The sequence below is a fragment of the Monodelphis domestica genome, chromosome 7 (assembly GCF_027887165.1).
Source record: "Monodelphis domestica isolate mMonDom1 chromosome 7, mMonDom1.pri, whole genome shotgun sequence".
In the NCBI taxonomy this organism is placed as follows: Eukaryota; Metazoa; Chordata; class Mammalia; order Didelphimorphia; family Didelphidae; genus Monodelphis; species Monodelphis domestica.
The window spans coordinates 230,501,771-230,523,751 of NC_077233.1; the positions used below are offsets into that span (position 1 = coordinate 230,501,771).

Consider the following 21,981-nt stretch of genomic DNA (forward strand, 5'->3'; position numbering starts at 1 on the left):
GATCAAATAACCCATTTGCTCCTAGTTTCTCCTGAAAGGATGATGAAAATATCTTATTGGAAAGGCTTTGAAAAGGAAAAGTTGGGAGAGGAGGGTAATGTGATATAACATCAAAAGGCATCAATAGTACTTTTTTTCCAATGGTCTCTTTTTTTTGTTAAAAACATACTTTAAAAAAAATTGGTAAATATACTCCACATTGTAATAATTCTAATAATTTATTTTTGTTGGTATATCATATTCTAATCATTTCTAACTGAATTAATACTAAGTTATTTGAATAATGTTTCCTTAATAGCTAAAAGCCTCTCTCTTTTCTGCATTATCTGTTGTTGGATAATGAAATTTTGTTGTTTAATTACTATCTTGCCTAATGATTAAAAAGTGGGTTGTCCATTCTCCAGAATTTTTATCGATCAGAATCTTACCATCCATATTCTGGGTAATTTTAATGCTCCTTTAATGCATTGCTCCTACATTACTATATTTAGATTTTTTCAAACCAATAATATTTTCCCAAGTTATCAATGATCCTTGGATAATCTCTGGATCCTTTTCTTAAAGGTCAATTTGACTTCTATAGAATATGTTCTTCCCATGACTAATATGGAAATATGTTTCACATGATTGCACATGTTATAACCTATTGTCAAATTGCTTGCCTTCTCAATGAGGAGAGAGGGGAAAGTGGGAGAGAATTTGGATATCAAAACTTGAAAAAATTATTGTTTCTACATGTAATTAGAATAAAATAAAATATTTACATTTTAAAAATATATAAGTTCTTCCAATGATGCTTTCCTCTGGCTCTGGCCTAACAAATTTTCTCTACTTATATTTTTAAATGTCAAGCCTTCCATTGCCCTTTTTAGACCTATTATTTGGAGGCGGGGGGTTATTGCATGTGTTTTTGTAGTGCAGGAGAGTCTAGAAGAAAAGAAACATCCCACACAAAGATAGCTTTAATAAAAAAAAAAAAAACTTGATGGCTACTCATAAGGGAAGGAAGTTAATAGCTGCTTCCAAAGATAATCTCAGTGTTCAACCCCTATGCCTGCAATGGGCAGCAACTGGTGACTGAGTGAAGGAGAATTCAATCAAAGACAGAAACCCTGAAGCTCAAATTTATAGATTGTTTGAGACAAAGAATCACAGATTCCAATTAGAGGCTACCTTGTTATCTACAGAATGAAGAAAGTGAGAGTATTTACAAAATTACAAAATGAGAAAGGAAGACTATAGAGCAAGGAACTAGAAATGAGGAGAGGGGAAGAAGGAAACGATTCTAATGGCACCATTCTAGGAATTACTGAAAAGGGTAATATTCAGGGTCTGGATTTTTGTATAGTTGCATCATGGGAGGGGGAGGGGGTCCAGGACCTTACCAATCAAGCTGGTTTTTACTTAAATTCCTATTCTCTCATTTGTTTTACTGAATTCTTCATTAAAAGCTCTGGTTTATTCACTAATCAGACCTATTTTTTATCTTTATCTCTATTCTAATTTTTTAATTTCTTTTTTGAAAATTTGTGGAGTTTCGTATTGTTCAACTATTTTTCTAACAATTAAAATATTTCAACATTTCTTTTGTATTTCTTCTTCCTAAAATAAATTTTATTGGAATTTTTTTTACATTACCTGCATTTCCCCCTTTTTCTCTCCCCTCCTCTTCCCAGAGAGCCATTCCTTATAACAAAAAATTTAAAAAGACAGAAATCAGTTTAGTAAAGCAATTCAATGAAAAAAGTTAAATATTATCAGTATTGTTTCATACTCTAATCCCCTACTTCTTCAAAGAAGGTAAGGCAATGCCTAGTTTTATCTCTTTGTTGGAGTCAAGCATTTAATTTCTTTCTGGATCTTTAGTTAGCCTCAGCCTTGTTTATATTTGGCCAGTGTTCTGCTATCTCTGTTCCTACTTCTAATATCTAATTACCTTCCCTCCTTGTGTTTTGAAAAGCTATGTTGGGATTCTCTTGAATCAGGTAGGTGGCCTAGTGGATAAAATCATAAGCCTGGAGTCAGGAAGACTGGAGTTAAAATCTAGCCTCAGATACTTAACTTTGTGACTTTGGACAAGTCACTTAACTTGTGTTTGCCTCAGTTTCTCCAATTATAACATGAGGATGATTCTAATACCTACCTGTCAGCTTTGTTGTGAGGATCAAATTAGAAAATATTTGTAAAGAAAGCATGGTGCTAAATAAGTGATAATACTGTTATTATCTTAGCTTGGCCAGCCCTGACTGATGGGATAGGTAATTAATCTATTCCTAAAGTCACTTCTGGCCATAGGAAAGGATTAAAAAAGAAGATCAGATATTGATTTTCACACATCTTCAACTGCTACCTCCTCTACTGTGCCAGCAATGACTTCTTCAATGCAGTCTGATTTATTGGGGGTTTTTATTCTCACAGACATAGTTTCTCTTGCAAATCTAATTAAACGAAAGACGCAAGTCTGAGCATGTACATTCTGGGTCAAATATGTCAGAGAATCTAATTCTAATTGAGTAAAAGTAACAGCAGTAAAATGACTTTATCAGGAACTACAAGATATTTCAGACTTGTGTGGTCATTTGCTTGGGGTTGGGAAGGGCAAAGAGAAGAAAGCAAGGGGTATTACAAATTCATGTGTGTACAGATTTCTAATCTACCCTGAGAAAAACTTGCAGCAAACTTTCCACTGGGTTTTTTCCCTTTTGTTCTCTAAAGCTATTCATTGCTAATTGCAAGAGAAATTCAGTGGCTTGGGTGGCCCAGAAATACATATATTCATGTAATGAGTAGACTCTCTCTTCCCTTCCCAACTCAAGAGATCTGGTTTTCAATAAGCCATTTTTCTCCAGTCTCTAAAACATTTCCAATTATAAAAGAAAGTTGCTTGTGTGGAGTAGAAACCCACATGAATTTTGGTAATAAGAATAAAGGCAATGAGTGATCTGCCTTTCACAAAGCATTCTCAATTGATGTTGTCTTGATTTTTATTTTATTTAAGGCAAAACCCACAAGGAAATAAGGGAGTTTCAAAAAACTTTTTTGTTACAACCTGACCCACAGGAACCCTGTGAAGCTCAAACAATACATCTCTTTATTACCTTGCAATCTGTTGTGAACTTGTGCATGATCCTATAAAATCTCATTATCTGTTCAGATAAGCACATTGTTATGGAATGAGCTATCCAGAAAATGACTGCTAGATCTTTTTTTTCCTTTTTATTATTGAACCAAAACTGTTTCAGCCAACTTGAATAACACATTTTTTTGTTCACAAGATTTTAGACACTAGGAATAACTGTCTTGTTTTCCTCTGAAAAGGATGTAAAGAGACACTTTTCCCTCCCATCATTGCCATTGCCTACCCATTCTCCTTTTTCTTTCTTATTAAAAAGGAAAAGGAAAACTAGACGGGCAGATTGATTTGTGGAATTTTAATGCCTTTGAAGGGATGGTGGGACTTAATTTGTTCACATAAATTTCAAACTATTCACAGTCTTATTTTCCTGCCAGAATAAAAAAAGACAAAGTTGCTATTGTACCATCTGGTTTGCATGAGGTATTATTTGGCATCTCTCAACTGCACATTTTAAAAATGTTAAATCCCAGACGGTATTACATTCTAATTAGGACTAGAAACAATGAAGAGGGATTTTTTTTAAAGCCCAGCCAAAAAGGAAAAGAATAGAAAGAAAGAAACTAACCCTCTCATGATTTGGATGTGCTTTACAATGAAGGATAATGGAGAGGGTATGGGTGGTGGGAGGGGGACACTCATAGTAGGTGCTATGAATTTCAATTCTACTTTTGCAACTAATTGGATTTTGAGATCTACAGAAAGTTCTCTTTTTTCTCTATCTTTCTGATTCCAGACCTATAAATTATTCTGACCTGAAAATCTCAATCTTAATATACTTGTTAGCACTTTTCAAATCACAAAAGTAATTAAAATCCACATGCAAATGACAGAAGAGATGCCCACTTGAAAACTTTTATTGGCTGCCATTTTCTTTAAGGATGGCAGACTGAATTGTAAATCAAACTTAAAGTAATACTCAAATGAGCAAAAAAAGATGATAATGACTTGACCAGGTTCCTTGGCTTCACTCCTAAACAAATTCTCCTAGTGAATCATCTACTCACATGGTTTCACTTGCCATTTATATATTTAGACTTAAGAAGGAGATGGAGAAAATGTTAAATATTGCAGATTAATTTTCAAGTCGTGTCCTACATTTTCAGACAGCACATATACTGCTGATTGTGTGAGAAGCATTTCAGGATTTTGGCACAGTCCCATTCTGTAATTTTATTAGTATGGGGAATTCATAAGCAACTGCCTACATTAAAAAAGAAAAAAAAGGACCCTTACATGCAAACTCCAAGGAAAATTCCATAGTGTCTTAGTGGAAACTAAACATGAAATTTGGACATTAACCAAGAAATTGGGGGTGGGGTGGGGAGTCTAGCTGCTCACAGCATCCAGATCTAGAAGAAAGAGCACTGGATTTGGGATCAGAGAACCTATGTATGAATGTTGATTTAACTGTATGACTCTGGGGGAAGTAATTTATTCCTTCTAGACCCAGTTTCCTTGGTTGTCAAATGAGACGTTAGAACTAAATGATCTTATGTGGCTAAGTGGTATACTGAATAGAGTGCTGGGCCTGGAGTCAACAAGACTCATCTTCTTGAGTTCAAATTTGGTCTCAGACACTAGTTGTGTGACTCTGGGTGAGTTGCTTACCCCTGCTTGCCTGAGTTTCCTTATCTACAAAATGAACTGGAGAAGCAAATGACCAACCACTCCAGAATCTTTGATAAGAAAACACCAAGTGAAGCCAACTATGCCTGAAAAATGACTCAACATTAATGATTTTATAGGTCTCTTCTATATCCAAATCCTCTTCTCTCATGGTAGTAGCAGAAGAGTTTAAGAGACATCACACTCATCTCTTTTCTTAAGCAGCCTGTTTCCTAGTGAAATCATTCTTTAAAAAAAAACAACTTACATTTAAAAAACTCTTTAAAAAACAACTTGCACTTTTGTACCTCCTTAAAGCTTACAAAATGTTTTGAAAATATTATTCCATTTGAACCTCACTACAATCTTGGGAGGTAGGTGCTATTATTGTCCCCATTTAAAGATGGGGAAACTGAGGCAAAGGTTAAGTGACCCTAATGGTTATACAGCTAGTAAGTAAGTGAGGCTGGATATTAACTGGAGTACTTCTTAGTCCAAAAATGCAGATTTCTACCTGAGCTCTCTGGAGACTGTTTCCTTCAACCTTGGTTAGTATTATAGCTCCCAGGTGGAAAAGATTGCCATTTTCTTCAGCCATTCAGAAGGATTCCAAACCACCTGCCTGGGGTTTCTGGGGCAACTTCAAGGTGCTGGGCTAATGCCTACTGTGTAAAGGGGGTAGGTGGGGAATGCCTCAGATGAGACAGGGTTGTAAAGACTCCCCACATCTCCAGAACAGAAGCATTGGGCCTATTTTCCACTGCTGAGAGGACGTTAGACCATACTTTGCCCTTCTCTCTAGTGGGATTCAGTATGCACCCAGCTTGTGCTTATCGTGCTGTGCTTGTTCTCGTTTCGGTCTCTGCCCTGCCCCGGTGTTCTCAATGAAATTCAGAAATCATGGTGTGAGCCCAGGCATCACCTGCGTGGGGATGGGGGGTGAGGGGTGGGAGGGAGAACAGGAGGAAACGTTACAGGCGCACAGCCTCTCCTACATAAGCTCAGGCTTGCGAGCTGAGCCTTCTGAGGTTGGTCTTGCAGTTAACAATGTGTAGAAAGGTCTTTGGGTTCAAACTAAGTGGGAACCCCAAAGGGGCACGGTGAGTAGCCCGAGGCACCTTGATTCTTAATTTGGGGTCTGCGGATGGATTTAATGAGGTCTTTGAACCTGAATGCGGAGCGTTTCCTTCTGTGTTTTATGTATTTAAAAATTTCATTGGGGAAGGGATTCGTAGATTTTACAGGGCACCAAAGCGGTGCGCGATACAAAGAGGAGTAAGGTCCCTTGTCCTCAGCGAAGAAGGCAGAGATGCCCCTGCTAAATTCCTTTCCTGAGGGTAAATCTCTTTTCCCCACAGCCACTGCTCACAGCTTCCCTGGCTCTTCTGCCTTGTGACCCTGGTAGCCTGTGCAGCGGTTGGTCATCTCTCAGCTACTAGCTTCCCAGGTATGTTGGCTCCCTTCCTTATTTAGGGTCAGCGGAGAGGCTCCCGGTAAAGGAGGAGCTCCCCTTCAGGGTCTAGGCAGACACTTTCTCCTTGTATCCGGGACGGGGAAGAAAGAGCCTCGATGTGTGTGTTATGCCTCTCTCTGGTTTTTAGGCACAGTTACTTGCTATGATGATGAAATGAAGATTGGATTTCCTGAAGATCTTGGCAACGAGTCTTGGCAAGCGGATGTGGTTGGTAGGTCTTGCTGATTAGCTAATTGAACCCAACTTACTGACAGCCTCATCAAGATTGAACTTCCAATAAGCAGGTGTCCACTGTGTGTAGAACATTAGGTTAGGATACAAAGATGGGAAAATGACAACCCCTGCCTTGAATGAGTTCCCTGAATTGTGAATGTGTTGCTAATTTGAAGTATCTTGAAGGATAGGACAGGCTCTATAAAGCAGGAAAGACTGGGAATGGTGGAGAGTCAATTCCAGTCAATTCCTATAGAAATCTCTTCATACTTTTCCTAGGAAAAATGTAGTTTTGCTAAAAAGAAAAACCCTCCAAAAGCTTTGTCTCTGGGTTAGTTGATCCTTAAGAGAAATTACACAGTGATTAAGCAATTTGGGAGATAAATTGGATTGGGAATACTTGGGGGGAACAAATTTTGCAATGAACACCAACCAAAGTCAAGCACTTTGCTGAAACTTTCAGGATGCTCTGTGACTCTTCTGATTGCCTCTCTGACTCCTCTAGATTCCCTTGGCAATGAAATCTTGAATTGTGCCCCTGTTATGAACTCAGAAAACCTTACCTTGAGAATCATGTATGAGAGATGTGCTGAAAGAGTGGTAAGTGTTAAGTGGTAAAGTAGTAAAGTAAAAGTGGTAAGCTTTGGGATAAATTTGAGCTACTTCTGACTGAGGAGGGTATTTTAGTTGTGGCAAATGGAAAACCACTGAGCCATGAAAACAGATGTTTGATAAACATTACAGGTGGCAGAGAAGCTATTCTCTTCTAAGAGGCCCCTGTAATAGGAGACTAGGCCTGTGATATTTATTGACTAGTCTATAGCTGATCCTCTGTTTATTAGCGATAATCATTAATAATAAAACAAAACAACTGAGGAATCATTAGAACCCATGTATCTAAGGTGTCTATGTTATATAAGCCATTTAAAAAATTGTGAACAGCATGCCAAGGCATAAACTAATTTGGGATAGGTTTGGCATGGTAGTTCTAATTCCTCCATTTACTGAGATTTTGGACAATTTCCTCTTTGGAGCTCTTTGTCTGCAAAGTAAGGGGGTTAAACTGATGAAAGGAAAATGCTTCTCACTTTGGTTTTTGAGGTATGCTGATCTCCACAGCCTGATTCTGAGTACAAAGAACATCAGTTGTTTGGAAAAAAAAAGTCAAAAGTATAATTTTTTGTTTTCTGGGCAAGATCAGTTTATTAACAGTGACTCATATAGCTACTAATAAAGTGAGTCAGATTGGGTGCCCTCAATCAGGCCAATGACTTTGTGTGTGCATGTCTTCAATTTATTTCCATTAGAAAATATATAGTTATTTAGAAATTTTTGGTCTATTAACTTCTTTTTAACTTTTTTCTTTCCATTAACTTCTACCACACACCCTGAGTTTCTAATTATAGTGGAAAATCTTTTTTTTAATAGTTTTCTGAAGGATTTGCCACATTTAAGTCCTTGGTATTACCTACAACAAATTGAAAGAATGTATAAAATGATTTTTCAAGTTAATTTTGCTTATAAATTAAATAATTATAAGAATTATAATAAATTATAAGAATATCAAATATTTCTCAGAATTTGGTAGAAGTTAATTCCACAAATGTTTTTTTTCCCTTTCAGATATACATAAAATAAGCCACAATTCCTGAAGAAAAGCTTTTTCCTTCATTTCTTACTACCCTTTAATTTTGTAGAGATATATTATAGTGTGGCTACATGTACTATAAATATTACCTTGTAACTGTATTCTTCATCAAATCCCTCAATTCACATTTGTTTTCACCCATTATGCTATTTCTAAAATGAAAAGCCCTTCCATATTTTATTAAAGCTAAATCCTATGACCCAGTTGATTTTATACTTATAATAATCTCATTAAATAGGAAATGTAAGCATTCCATTTTATAGATAAAATGGGACACAAGAGAATGTTTCGTAAAAGTTACATAGTTAGTAAATGATAGCACAGTGGGTGAGCTAATGCCAATCTGATTTGTGGGATCCTGGATTGAGCTAGAAGCATCTTTAGAAGACATTTAGACCAACTCCTGTTTCGTAGGGAACTTACTTACATTGGCTTCTAAATCTAAACTATAACTTGTCTCTCATCAGTTTATATATACTTCCTGCTTGTTTGGTTACCCTAGCTTTGACTAACGTGGAATTGAAGACATCTTAATGTGGTAGAATAATGGGAGGGAGTTGGAAATGGGATGCCTGGGGTTAGTCACAAGTGGGTACAGAAGAACATACCTTGATCCTTTTCAAGGTAACCAGGAAATTTCTTTTTGTTTTCAAGTTCCAAAGAAGTCTGAGTATAGGATTTGAACAAAGGAACAGACAGCAAGAATGTTAAGCAGGCTTGGAGGGTGAGATAGAATTCTTATACTTGTTCGAAGGATATGTGTACAGGCATGTGCAAAATACCTCTGAGTGAGGTAGTAGGTTGAATCCAGGACTCTCGGGCTTCAAAATGTCATTGATTCAAGTGTCGTTAGGGCATAACCAATTTTGTCTCTTCAGCATGGGAGGTATCGAGTGAACCTCCGGTTCCTGCCCAACAAGATTACAAGCAACCAGACTATAAGCTACCAGGTCAGCTGTCCTGCCACTCAAGGTGACGAGGGTCGTGGTGGAATTCTGGCAGCCACAAACTGTACCAAAAATTCCATGTCTGTGAGTATGTCAATCTGATCATCCTTTTGGAGGTTTATGATTTCTTTATTATACACATGGTAGTCTAAGCAAGTTGGCAGTTGGGTGGCTCAATAGATAGAATGCCAGGAATTAGGAAGACCTAAATTAAAATCTTACCTCAGACACTTACTAGCTGTATGATTTGGGCAAGTCTCAACCCTGTTTGTCTCTGTTTGCTCATTTAAAAATGTACTAGAGAAGAAATGACAAACCACTCCAGTATCTTTGCTAAGAAAGCCCCAGAGGGGATCAGGAAGAATCGGACATCACTGAAATACCAACGAACCAACAAAATCTAAATCTCTTGGATTTTTTGTTTTGATTTAGAATCCTGTTATCCTACTAGGTTGTAAGCTCCTTGAAGGCAAGGACTGTGCCTCCATAGTGTACCAAAACTTTATATACAAATGCAAACTTCAAATGTCTGCTTGGCATCAGAATGCAGCTGCTCATCTAACCCTATGTTTGAGGATCAGGTGCTTTGCTTTTTAAAACCCAATAGAAGATTTTAGTGTAGCGCCCCCCCCCCCCGCCCCCCCAAAAAATAGCCAAGTTAGGATGCCTACTTTCCTCATCTGTAAAATGGAGATAATAATAGTACCTATCTCCCAAGGTTATTGTGACGATCAAATGAGAATTATTTGTAAAGTATAAACCTTAGAATTTACATTTGTTTTGGTGGTTTAGTCATTCAGTTGTGTCTGACTTTGTGGTACCATTTGGGAGTTTCTTGACAGATTCTGGAATGGTCTGCCTCCAGCTTATTTTTCAGAAGAGAAAACTGAAGTAAATAGGGTTAAGTAACTTGCCCAGTTTCATCCAGCTAGTTAAGTGTCTGAGGCTAGATTTGAACTCAGGAAGATGACTCTTTCTGGAACTTGGCCTAGCACCCTATCCACTGTACCACCTAGTTCCCCAACTTTATAAAAATATCAGTTATTATTGCTTTAGGGTTATGGCTGATTGGTGTTAAAGAAACACTAATGGGTCAGGATCCTCAGTAAGTATCATTTTTCTCTGGGCTGCCAATTCTGATGGTGAATGAATGGGGGGGATGGGTACCGCTATCCCTATACACTATATCTCTGTGCCCCCATCCTCATTTCTTGAATACAACACAAGGTTTTAAACTAAAATTATATTCAGTTCCCTCATGGTCATGGACCCTTTGAGGGCTTTTTAGCTACCTTAAGACGAGAGGCTAAGGATGTTTTAATTCCTGTAAGGATTTTAATGTCTATAATCCAACATCAATCAGTAGCCATTAATTGCCTACCATGAGCCAGGCACATAACTTTATAGATGAAGAAGCTGAGACACAGGAAAAACTCATTGACTGACCTCAGGTCACTTAGTCTATACTATGCCAGGACAAAGACCCAGGATCTCCTAGTGACCAGGCCAATGTTCTTTTTTTTTTCCTCCCCTTTCCATTTTTGGAGTTGGTACTTCACATTCTCGTAGATGAACTAGGTCTTTGTAGCCTAATGAAAACATATTAGACTTCTAGCTGAGTAACTGGGCTCAAATCCTTCCTTTCATACTAGCCAGGATAGTGTGGGCAAATTAAGTTTTTTAAACTTTAGTTTCCTCACCTAGTATAATGGCAGTAATCACTTTTAGTTCCTATTTTATAGGGTTGTGGTAAGAATCAAATAAGAATGCACATACAGTGCTTTGTAAACTTTTAAGATTATAAATATGTACATTTTTAAAAGCTAGAATTTCCTTTTCTTTCAGATTTCATTTCCACAGATTCTACCCAATTTTCATGATGACACAATGGTATGCGTTATTTTTTTAAATTAAGAACTTTAACTTGCGTTTCTACTTGTGGATATTAACTTATTTTAAAGTACTTTAAGGAAAAAGCCTCATTTGACTTTGCCAATAAGAATTTATGCACAAATATCTAAGAAGGCCTTTTGATTTCAGATTTCGGAACCTCAGACGACTTGGACGGTCATTGTGGGTGATAGCCCCAGAACACAAACACTATCTCTTCATCAAGCCATGGAACAGGGCTACACTTTTGTCACGGACACTAATAAGATCATCCTCCAAGTTTCCTTCAATGCTGCTGGTGTCCTGCACTATGAGGTGTGTATGTGTGTGATTTTATAAAAAAGAAAGTAATATTTGAATTTCCCTTTCTGTGACAGGGATTTTTTATTTGCCAATTTCTTTATTTTGGTCTGGACCCGTGATTCCATTAGTATGGAGAACTCTAGGGTAAATCAACTCCCTCCTCAGATGTGAAGATTGGCAATTTATCTCACTCTTTTGTTCAGTTGTGTCAGACCCTTTATGACCCCACTTGGGGTTTTCTTGGCAAAGATATTGGAATGGTTTGCCATTTTCTTCTACAGCTCATTTGACACGTGGGGGAATCTGAGGCAGAGGGTTGAGTAACTTTTCCAGGGTCACAAAGTAAGTGTCTGAAACCAGACTCAAAGATGAGGCTTCCTGACTCCAGAACTGGTTCTCTATCTACTGTGTCACCTAGCTGCCCTAAAGGCATATTGTTCATATTTAATGAAGGACAACTGCCTGCTAAATATCTTTGTAACTATTCTGCCCACTATTATTCTTTCTTCAGCAACAAAAAATATAGCCAGGCAAGTTTTCATGCTTACTCAATGGATGTATCAGAAATGCTTAATGAAATAGTTACTTCATGCAAAAAGTGCTTTCCTAATTTTATAAAGTTGCAGTCACTTAGTTTCTTGCCTCTAGAGAAAAAGCTGTTATATCAAAATGGTTACGTTTTATGTAATTCACATGAATGCATTGGTATATAGATTAGCTTTGATATTGATGCTTTGGATGTTAATTTGCATTTTAAACAACTTTTTTTAACAGCAAGAAAACAATCACCTGTATACCTTGGCTCTCCAACTTACCTATGGATCTCCTGAACAGAGACTTACCCTCTCATCCCGACTGGTTTGCTTATTCGGTGAGGCCACTAGAAACTAAGACTACATTTTTAAATGGAAGTCTTGTATAAGATTGACATGAGTAATACTAATCTCTCTTCCAGGTCCAGTCACCTGTAATTCAACACATATGACTCTTATTATACCAGAGTTTCCAGGGGAATTGACAACCATAAATATAGAGAATCAGAATATTCTTGTGAATATGTCAAAGAGCAGTGGTATTGCTTTAGAATCAAGAAATGGTTCAAGAGTTCACTTCAACAAAAGAATTCTAAAATCTAAAGTAAGTTTCTTATGTTTGGCATGATTTTCCTTTCACATGTATTACTGATATTGTTTGTCTTAAAGGGTAGGAGGGAAATAAGAGAATTTGAAACTTGAAAACTTCTTAAATGTGTAAAGATAATTTTAGGGATGTGACTTAAAATCTAAATTAATTGGTTGCCAGGGAAAAAATCCCAAATAAAATACCCAAGTCAGTCTGGAAATCTATGGTAATTTTAATTAATATAGAGGGAAGGATTTTAAGGAGAAAGAGGAAATAGAGTAGAGGATTTCTCTCACCTGGCCTAGGCCAGGGGGAGTTCAAGATCTCTGCCAGGGGGCAGCTGGGTAGCTCAGTGGATTGAGTCAGGCCTAGAGATGGGAGGTCCTAGGTTCAAATCTAGCCTCAGCCACTTCCTAGCTGTGTGGCCCTGGGCAAGTCACTTGACCCCCATTGCCTAGCCCTTACCACTCTTCTGCCTTGGAACCAATACACAGTATTGATTCCAAGATGGAAGGTAAAGGTTATTAAAAAAAAAAAAAGATCTCTGCCACTAGGTCTCTGAAGGAGATTAGAGGCTTTTAAGAGGATAAAGTTTAGAAAGTAAAGGAGGAAAGACTCAGCCAGAAACTCATCACTGAATCAGACAATCACTATAGCCACGCAAAGATGCCGAAAGGCCCAGCACGCTGCCACTAGCCACCTCTCTGCAGCCAAAAGGTACCAGAGAGAGGAAGTGACACCAAATATATAGACTTTTTACTCTTATGTCTTCTCTAAATTTTCATGTCTACCAATCACATCAGAGGCTTTTCTCCAGGACTGCCCATTCTTTAGTTCTCATTTTCTTTGATTAGATTATCTTTTGAGTTACTTAACACTTCTTTGTTAACTCCACCTTTTGTTAGTTAACCTTTTTTGTGATTAATTTCCCCTTTATAGTTACTTAACACCTTTTTGTAGTAAGATCTAAAAATACAGCTTAAAGTTCTAACTTCACTATAAAGTAAGAACTAAGTACCTTCATTGTTCAATCAGGAGATTACAATTTTATCCTCACCATAAAGTAAGGTCTAAGTAGGGTAGAGTAATCTAAATTTCACAAATGTAATTGGAAAGTGAGGTAGCACAGCAAGTAGGACCAAGGTTAACATATGACTTCAGATATGTCCTAACTGTGAGACTCTGGGCAAGTCATTTAACCCCAATTACGTAGCCCTTCTCTTCTGTCTTAGAATTAATATTAGGATAGATAGTAAGGGTTTTTAAAAAATGCAATTGGGAAGTATTTAATAAAATAATAAAGTAAGTTTAGTTTTTTAAATCCTTAGTTTGTCTTGGAATCAGTGCTGTGTATTGGTCCTAAGTCAGAAGAGCAGGAAGGGCTAGGCAATGGGGGTTAAATTAACTTGCCCAGGATCACACAGCTAGGAAATGACTGAGGTCATATTTGAATGCAGGACATTCCATCTCTAAGCCCAGCTCTCAACCCACTGAGCCACCTAGTGCTACTCCTGTTGTTTTCAAAGTTAGGATAACTTGTAGTACCTCTCAAAGGAAGAAGATATAAATAAGAAAAATTACCTTATTGATGACTTGGAGGAATCCAGACCTCTCATTAAAATGAAGAGATTAAAATAAATCTCTACACATAGGGTCACTTAGGGTGTTAAGATCCCAGGAAACTACTGTGTTGACTATCTAATTTTCTGTGGTTTTAAAACATAACTGCTCTCTGAGTGAATTCTGAGTGAATTTTCAGGGTAGCCCAAGGTCATACACCTATTCATCCCAACAAGTAGTGGACCTTTCATTTTCTACTCTTTTTAGAAGTTTTTCTAAAATTCTTTGTTTAAAACATAGGAGCCTTTTCTTAAAGATTTGTTCACTACTCTCAACATCAGTTCGTAAGTACAAAGAGCTCTGACCCACCTTCTGGGGTCACCTCTGCCACTTACCAGGTAACCTCAGGCAAATTGTACAACTTTTCTGGTTTCTAGTTTTCTGGTAGCTGGTGTCCTCATCTTTAAAATGAGTTTGGACCTAATGATTTGTGAATGGGATAGAATTAAGTCTGTAATTCTCAAAGTAAAGTGTTCAGTTTACTACCTACTATTCTCAAGGCAAAGCATACAGTTTATACCACCCCCACCAGAAATGAAATGTATAAATAAGTCTCTTTTTCAGCTTCAAGGATGTCTAGTTATTTAAGAACCAGACTTTTTATCTCACTTCAAGGGCATCATCAGGGTCCAAGAAATGAGGGGACAGCCCAGCTATAAGCTGTTTATCTCATCTTGCCCTTGAAAATTTAGAGTGATGCTCATTCTTACCCATGTGATGAGCTCATGTAACTTGCTATTTCCTGGTTGGGGTAGAATTTGTGCCTGGATTGTGAGTCTGCCCCCTCCCCCCCAAGGATGGCCATACAGAGGAGGGGAAGGGGGACGGATCTTGTTTTAGGAACAATAAAATGCTTGTATTTGGGACCAGATGATTTGCAGTTTGTCAGTAGGGCATTTGCTTTTCCTCATGAGGAAAAGAAAAAACCTCTGTCTCCTTCCCTCTCATTTTCTGACTCCAGGTTTGTAATTGTAATTCAGGTGGGTGATCATTTTTATTCCACTCACCTATAGTCACTTCTGGACTCTGGAGAAAGAACTGCAAATAGAAACAAAAGACATAATTCGTATATACATTTTTTGTTTTGTTTTTGTGATGCCTTCTGTGGTGCAGGGAGGGGAAGGAAGGAGTAAGATACCTGCAAATTTTCGTGTAATCAACAAACTAACTTAAAAAAATTTAAGGTTTTTAAAAAAATCTAGGATTCAAAAACCCCTATCATATGAATGAAGACTACTGAAGGATGAAGGCCTATCAGATCTATATTATGCCTTGTGTTCATTTAGCTAGTGGACATCCCTCTTCACACCAGTATCCAGCAGTCATTTGTTCTTCATCGTCTGGATTAAAGCTCCAAGAGACTGTGTCTCCTTTGCAACACAGCGATTGGCCTTTAATAACTGTCTCCCACTTACACATCTTCCTACAATTTCCAAGTTGGGACAGATGAAGGGAAGTGAAGCCAGAGAAGTAAAACAAGATACCCAGCCAGGGCCACATAGCTAGCGGATGTCTGAGTCAGACCTACTTCTTCCCAAGTCTATACCTTTCTAGTGTCCCATGCTTGCATTTCTGGGTCCCCAGGTAAGTGTGATGATTTTGTAGGAGGAGGAAGAGGATGTTCTGTTGTTGTATATGGTCTCTTTCTCATTGTCTCTTATTTTTGACCTTGCATAGAAATTAGAACAGGAAGCTAGGTGGAACAGTAAATAGAGTGCCTTGTCTGGATTCAGGAAAACTCATCTTCCCAAGTTCAAATCTGACTTTTAGACATTTACTAGCTGGGTGACCCTGGGCAAGTCATTTAACCCTGTTTGCTTCAATTCCTCATATAAAACAAACTAGAGAAGAAAATGGTATCTTTGCCAAGAAAATTTCAGATGAGGTCACAAGAAGTCATACATGACCGAAAAATGATTGAACATCAACAAGGACTTAGGATATTCATCACATTGAGGTATTGTACTAAGGGAAATAAATAATCCTTGCTCAAAAAACCTCCAGAGAGAATGAACTGATCTAGAGTCCCTTGACCTGTTGATTTTTTTCCTTTCCTTTTCTTTACTTCCTCCTTTTTTTTTTAAACACTAAAAGCAAATCTACAAATACCCTGCATTTTACCTTCAGTGATGACCTCTGCTACCTCACGCTAGCCCTGATTACTACTTATATTAACTTATTCTCTTTTCAGGTGTCTGAGAATGGTGCAGGAGTTCAGTTTTACTTGCCTTCAGTAAAGCTAATTTTTGCGTATTATGGGGATATGGTACCCATGATCATCAATCCTGTATCCTGTGAGTCACCTGTTTCAGTAGGTAAGGACATTATTTGACTTTAACATTTTGTTCTGTTTTTCTTCTCTCCATTCTGGCCATACCAGCCTGTATGGACATACATTTCAAGTGAGTTGCCCAGAATTGAAGGGCACTAAAATTTTATCAAAGCAATCAGACTCTACTAAAAGGCTTAAAGCAGTATTTCATGGTAAAACTGTCCCCATTGAGAAGAGGTGAAAGGAATAAGCATTTACAGATTGTCTACTATGTGTTAGGCATTGTGCTTAGTGCTTTACAATCTTATTTGATCCTCATAACTCTGGGGAGGTAGTTGCTGTTATTATTCCCATTTTATAGCTGAAGAAACTGAGGCTGATCAAGTGACTTGCCCATAGTCACATAGCGTTAAGTGTCTAAGACTGGATTTGAACTTAGATCTTCCTGACTTCAGATCCAGTTCTTTCTTTCCTTAACTAAATAGACAACAAGTGAGTAGCTTCTAAAGCTTATGCAGCACACAAATCTTTCTTCTGTGTAAATTATAGTTACAGATGGTACATGTACCCAAGATGGCTTTATGGACTTTGAGGTCTACAGTCATCAAACTAGGCCAGCCTTGAACCTGAACACACTCCAAGTAAGAGACACAGCCTGCCTGCCAGCCTTTAAGGATCCGTTTCAGGAGATGGTTCGATTTCACATACCCCTGAATGGGTGTGGAACAAGTGCAAAGGTTAGTAATGTGGAAGGGTAAAAGATCAAGACCTGCCCTCAAGTTAACCAGTTACTAAAGAGCTCTTCCTTTACTTGTCCTTAAGTTTGAAAGAGACCAAGCTATCTATGAAAATGAAATACATGCTCTTTGGGAAGATCTCCCCCCAAGCAAAATCACAAGAGACAGTGAATTCAGGTAAGAGGCTCTCAGCTCAGTACTAGATTGCCTCTAAGTCAGTATCAGATTGTCTAACTTTGGAAACTCTTACCTTCATGTCTTCCTTCCTCTACCCCCACCTCCCTTAGTTTGACAGTGAGATGCTACTATAGCAGTACTGACCTCATAGTCCGAACAAACATCAGCAGTCCTCCTTCGCCAATTGCATCAGTGGAACCAGGATTACTTTCCTTAATCCTTCAGAGCTATCCAGGTAAGACCAAGACAGATGTTTCTGAGAAGCATAATTCCATGGCACGTGAACTCCCCAAGACCAGTTTCCTATTATTTACTTCCATAGTCCATATGCATTTTAGTGACCTTTGCCAACTTAATTTTACACATTCCTAGTTATGCCTGAGTAGTTGTAGTCAGTGACTTCTATTATTAACAATAGTATTACAATAAAATAATCTCTCCTGGATGAATGCCTTGTCATGGCAGAGGGGCTTGTGTGTAGCTCACTGAAACTGAGTTATTCCAGGCAGGATTATGCAAGACAGACAAGTCACAGTAGAGAGTTCTGACAAAAGGTGATCCATGGGTGAAGGAAACAACAAGCCACTCCAATATCTGTCAAGAAATACCCCCTTGTACACAAGCTGTGACAGACTTGAGGAGAAATGAACCCAGAATGGCCCGAGACGGTATGGTTCATGGGGTCAGAGTTGGACACAACTGAACAATAATATGAATTATAATGACCTACCGTTTTTGTGGTACTTCAATATTTGTAAAATAATTTACATATTACCTCTTATAACAAACATGTAAGGGGTACTATTATAGAGGCAGCTAGTTATCAAAGTAGATAGAGTCTGCAGTCAGGAAGACCAGAGTTCAAATATGACCTCATACACTTATGAGTTGTGTGACCCTGGGCAAGTTACTTAAGCTCTCTACCTGCCTCGGTTTCCTCAATTATAAAAAATGATCATAATCGCATCCATCTCTCAGGCTTCTAATGAGATAACATGGATAAGTAAGCACTTAATAAATACTTGTTTCCCTTCCCCTATTATTATAGTTTATAGGACTATATATATATATATATGTATATATATATATATAATTATACTAAGATATATTATGCTAAAAATAATTATTAGAAAACTAAAACTAAGTGACTTGCTCAGACTCATACACTTAGTATTTGAGGCAGGATATTCCCTTTGGTCTTCCTCAATCCCATCTGGCACTTCCCTATCTTATTATGCCTCTTGGTTTCCTCATATTTCAACTCTGGTCTTAACACTTCAAATATCCTACCAGAAATTTTCCCTTCTCTCCTAGATAAGTCCTATCTACAACCTTATAGGGAAAATCAGTATCCAATTGTAAAATTCCTGCGTCAACCAATTTACATGGAAGTACAAGTTATAAATAGAAATGACCCAAACATCAAACTAGTCTTAGATGACTGCTGGGCAACAACATCAGAGGACCCTGCCTCTCTTCCCCGATGGAATGTCATCGTGGATGGGTAAGTCTACATCCCATGCCTCAAAGCTAATCCATTCTTAGGTGCAAAATTTTGATGATCAAATGAACAAGCCACCTATGGAACAATGCAATCACTCATAGGTCCATAGGAAAGGTGAAGTTGGACTGCCTCCTTGAAATGAATGATTGGAAATAGCATTTATTAAGCTCCTATTATAGCTTGAGCACTGGGGTAATAGAAATGGTCTACATTCTGATGAGGAAAGCAATAAATATATGTTGGGAAATGATGGCAACGGAAAGGGTAATTTACTCCAGAAATAGGCTATGGGGAGAAACTAAATGGACACTATCAGTTTAGAAACTATGACAAAGCTGATTTGATCAGGATTCTTCATGGCATCAGAACTCTGAGGAAAGGTATATGTATGAAAAGATGTGGAAAGGGGAAATATCAGCTGGCTGGAAAAGACACTATGGATGAGGGCGTCTGAAAGGAGGGAGTGAAGTAATGCCTGACTAAGGCTTTCCTGATAGAGTGATTCATGAAAGCAGGGTCCCAGGACAGAAGTTCTTCCAGGGCATGGTTCCTGAAGTGGGCAGGAGCTATTAAAGAGGTTCCTTGGCTTGAGCCAGGATGGGGATTAGGGACAAGCATGGTCAGGTGGTTCTTAGTTGAGCCACTTTTCTTTTCTTGAATCGAAGATCATGTTCCAAGCTAGCATATACTCTTAAATTCTCAAACAGTAATAGAAGCTGGGGTTCATGAGTGTAGGGCTTAACACAGTGCTGGCAATCATAGGTGCTTAATAAATGCTTATTGAAAGACCAGAGACTTATCTATGGAATCACCTAGAAGTTTTATAATAAAGTTACAGGTGGAATATATCTAAAAAATTGGTGCCATATTAAAATAGAAATTAAAGAGAAATAGCACCACTAATCCATACATAAGGAGTGTTTCAGGCCACATATTGACTTAGTTTTGAAATGAAACATAGGTAATATTACATTTTTATTTACATAGTTTAATATTTCCCAATTACTCTTTAATCTCATTCAATCTGCACCAAGGGCTTTGTTTTACAGGAGTCAAACCATGCTGTCTCTATCTTGCCTCCTAGCTGTGATTATAAACTAGACAACTACCGCACAAAATTTCATCATGTGGGCTCTTCAGTGAAATACCCTAATCACTACCAAAGGTTCGAAGTAACTACTTTTGCCTTCGTATCTGGTGGTCAAGCTCTCTCTAGCCTGGTAAGTGATCAAAGTTGCATTGGCCCTCCTGTGAAGGGTTATTAGACTGGTTAAACTCCCTTTCTTTCCTCTGTTCATTTATATCCTTCTTTAGATCTATTTCCACTGCAGTGTCTTGCTCTGTGACCAGTCCTATCCAGATACTCCTTTGTGTTCAGTGACTTGCCCTTTGTCATCTAGGACCAAAAGAGGTAAATACTTAAAGACCTTGTGAGGGGCTCAAAGCTTTAAAAGCCTTGCCTGTCTTAGGAGGTAAGAAGAACTTCTGTTGTTCTCTAATCTTTGTGCTCTCCCCCTTTAAAAAACAACAGTCCATTGCTTTCTTTGAGGCTCAAATGTCACATCCTCCAGGAAAGCTTTCTTGATTCAGCTGAGGGGGAGGAATGGCAGGGCTTTTCTTCCATAGAATTTCCTGGAGCATTTTTGTTTAGATTACACATTTATTGTTCTATGACTATTTTATCTACCTGTTATTCTCCATGCTATACTAGATTAGGTTTCTCCTGGGGGCAGGGCTGTTCACCTATGTATCCCAGCACTGAGTACATTATTGAACACAATTTAAGAGTACTATAGTGCTATTTATCTACTTTAAATATGCATTTAACTACTGCCTGACTCCTTTAACCTTGCCTCTTAAAAGCATGGAGAGTAAATCACTGCCTAGAACCATAAATTAGTCAAAAAAAAAATTCAAGGATGCTGTCTCACCATAGTACCATTGTTCTGAATTTGCTTTAGAAATTATTGTTTATCAGTGGTCTTTTTTGTAGACGTGATCATCATTTCCACTAGAATTAAGAATAAAAAACATTAGAATTCATTTAGAAAACAATCTTAGTAATGTTTCCACTAGTTCTAATCAGGTTGCTTATAGTGGTTTGGAGAAGAAAACCATTCCATAGTATTTGCTCTTATAAATCCATGCTTCCATCACTTATCTGGATGACCAGATGTTAACATTAAGTCTGTATGTGTATATGGTTATGTATGTATGTATACGTATGTACATATATATTTTCTCTCCCAAAGAGACCATTGAAGAAAAGTCTACAATTACAAGTCTTCCTGGACCTGTCCTCTTGGTATCAGATTGGGCCCCCTCATTTAGAGGTATGACACAAGACATCTGGAGAAATTTTATTTCCTTGGGTTATTTAACTTTAAGTTCAAATTCTAAGACTTGTATTCAGATTCCCAAACCAGTTAACTATATTTTTAAAAATACTAAGAATTGGTTTTATCCTTTTAGCACTAGGTCCTTATTAGCAAATGAAAATTTAGTTGGGAAAGTACTGATTCTGATAGGCCTTCTAATGTAAAGTCTTCTTATTAAGGCTAATAGTGCTATTCTTTATCATGGGGACTTTTAAGAATGACCTTAATTTTAATGTAGGCATGACTTAAAGTCTGACTCGAATATGTTTTCCTTGCCTTTTAGGACCCATGGATTCTGAAAGGCCTTGGTTCAAAGAAACAAGCATTGCCCTCAACATAGGAGCTATTCTAGTAGTAGTAATATTTGTAGTGGTAATACTTTGTCTTGTTAAATGCATGCGAAGTAGGACAAGAACTGTGGTTTAACAAAGGCACTTGCTTAATAAAGTTATCTGAGCATCAGCTTTATTTTGCTTCTTGAGAGTGGAGTTGGCTGTGTGTATAGAGCTGACAATACTCAACCATTGACCTTTCTATAGCTCTTTGCATCCATCCTGGAGACGACCTTCCCAAACTTTTTTTTTTAAATCAGTGATTATACTAGAAAAAAGTTAGCATGGCTTATTTAGCTGGAGAAATAGAGATATTTGCATTTTATGGTTAAATCCCAATTTTCTTTTTACTGAAACTAAGCAGGCTACTTGGAGATCTTAAACATGCTCTCTTTATCTTGCTTTAAATATATCTATAGATCAAATTCAATCTCTGTCAATAGTAAGGAAGCTAAATTAAAAACAGTTCTTGAGATCCATCTCCTTCCTCTGGACATGATGGAGTTGCTAAATAAAGTTTATTATAGAGTGGGCATTATCTAGACTTATTAGCACAAAGAGTTACCACCTTTTTTGCATTTTTAGCATATCCTTAAAGATCAATTCACTAAAATATTCAAATT

General features: G+C 37.6%; 1 protein-coding gene across 1 annotated transcript; it reads left to right on the plus strand.

Moving 5' to 3' along the window:
- The first annotated feature begins 5,731 nt into the window (after nt 1–5,731).
- ZP2 (zona pellucida glycoprotein 2) lies at nt 5,732–21,494 on the plus strand. The gene is made up of 18 exons (XM_001377066.3): nt 5,732–5,841; nt 6,100–6,188; nt 6,343–6,426; nt 6,934–7,028; nt 8,955–9,107; nt 10,869–10,913; nt 11,064–11,228; nt 11,991–12,087; nt 12,172–12,353; nt 16,150–16,273; nt 16,780–16,967; nt 17,053–17,144; nt 17,255–17,379; nt 18,459–18,648; nt 19,733–19,868; nt 19,963–20,059; nt 20,901–20,981; nt 21,310–21,494. The coding sequence occupies exons 1-18, from the start codon at nt 5,789–5,791 to the stop codon at nt 21,450–21,452; spliced, it is 2,139 nt and encodes a 712-aa protein (XP_001377103.1). The 5' UTR covers nt 5,732–5,788; the 3' UTR covers nt 21,453–21,494.
- The last annotated feature ends 487 nt before the right edge of the window (nt 21,495–21,981 follow it).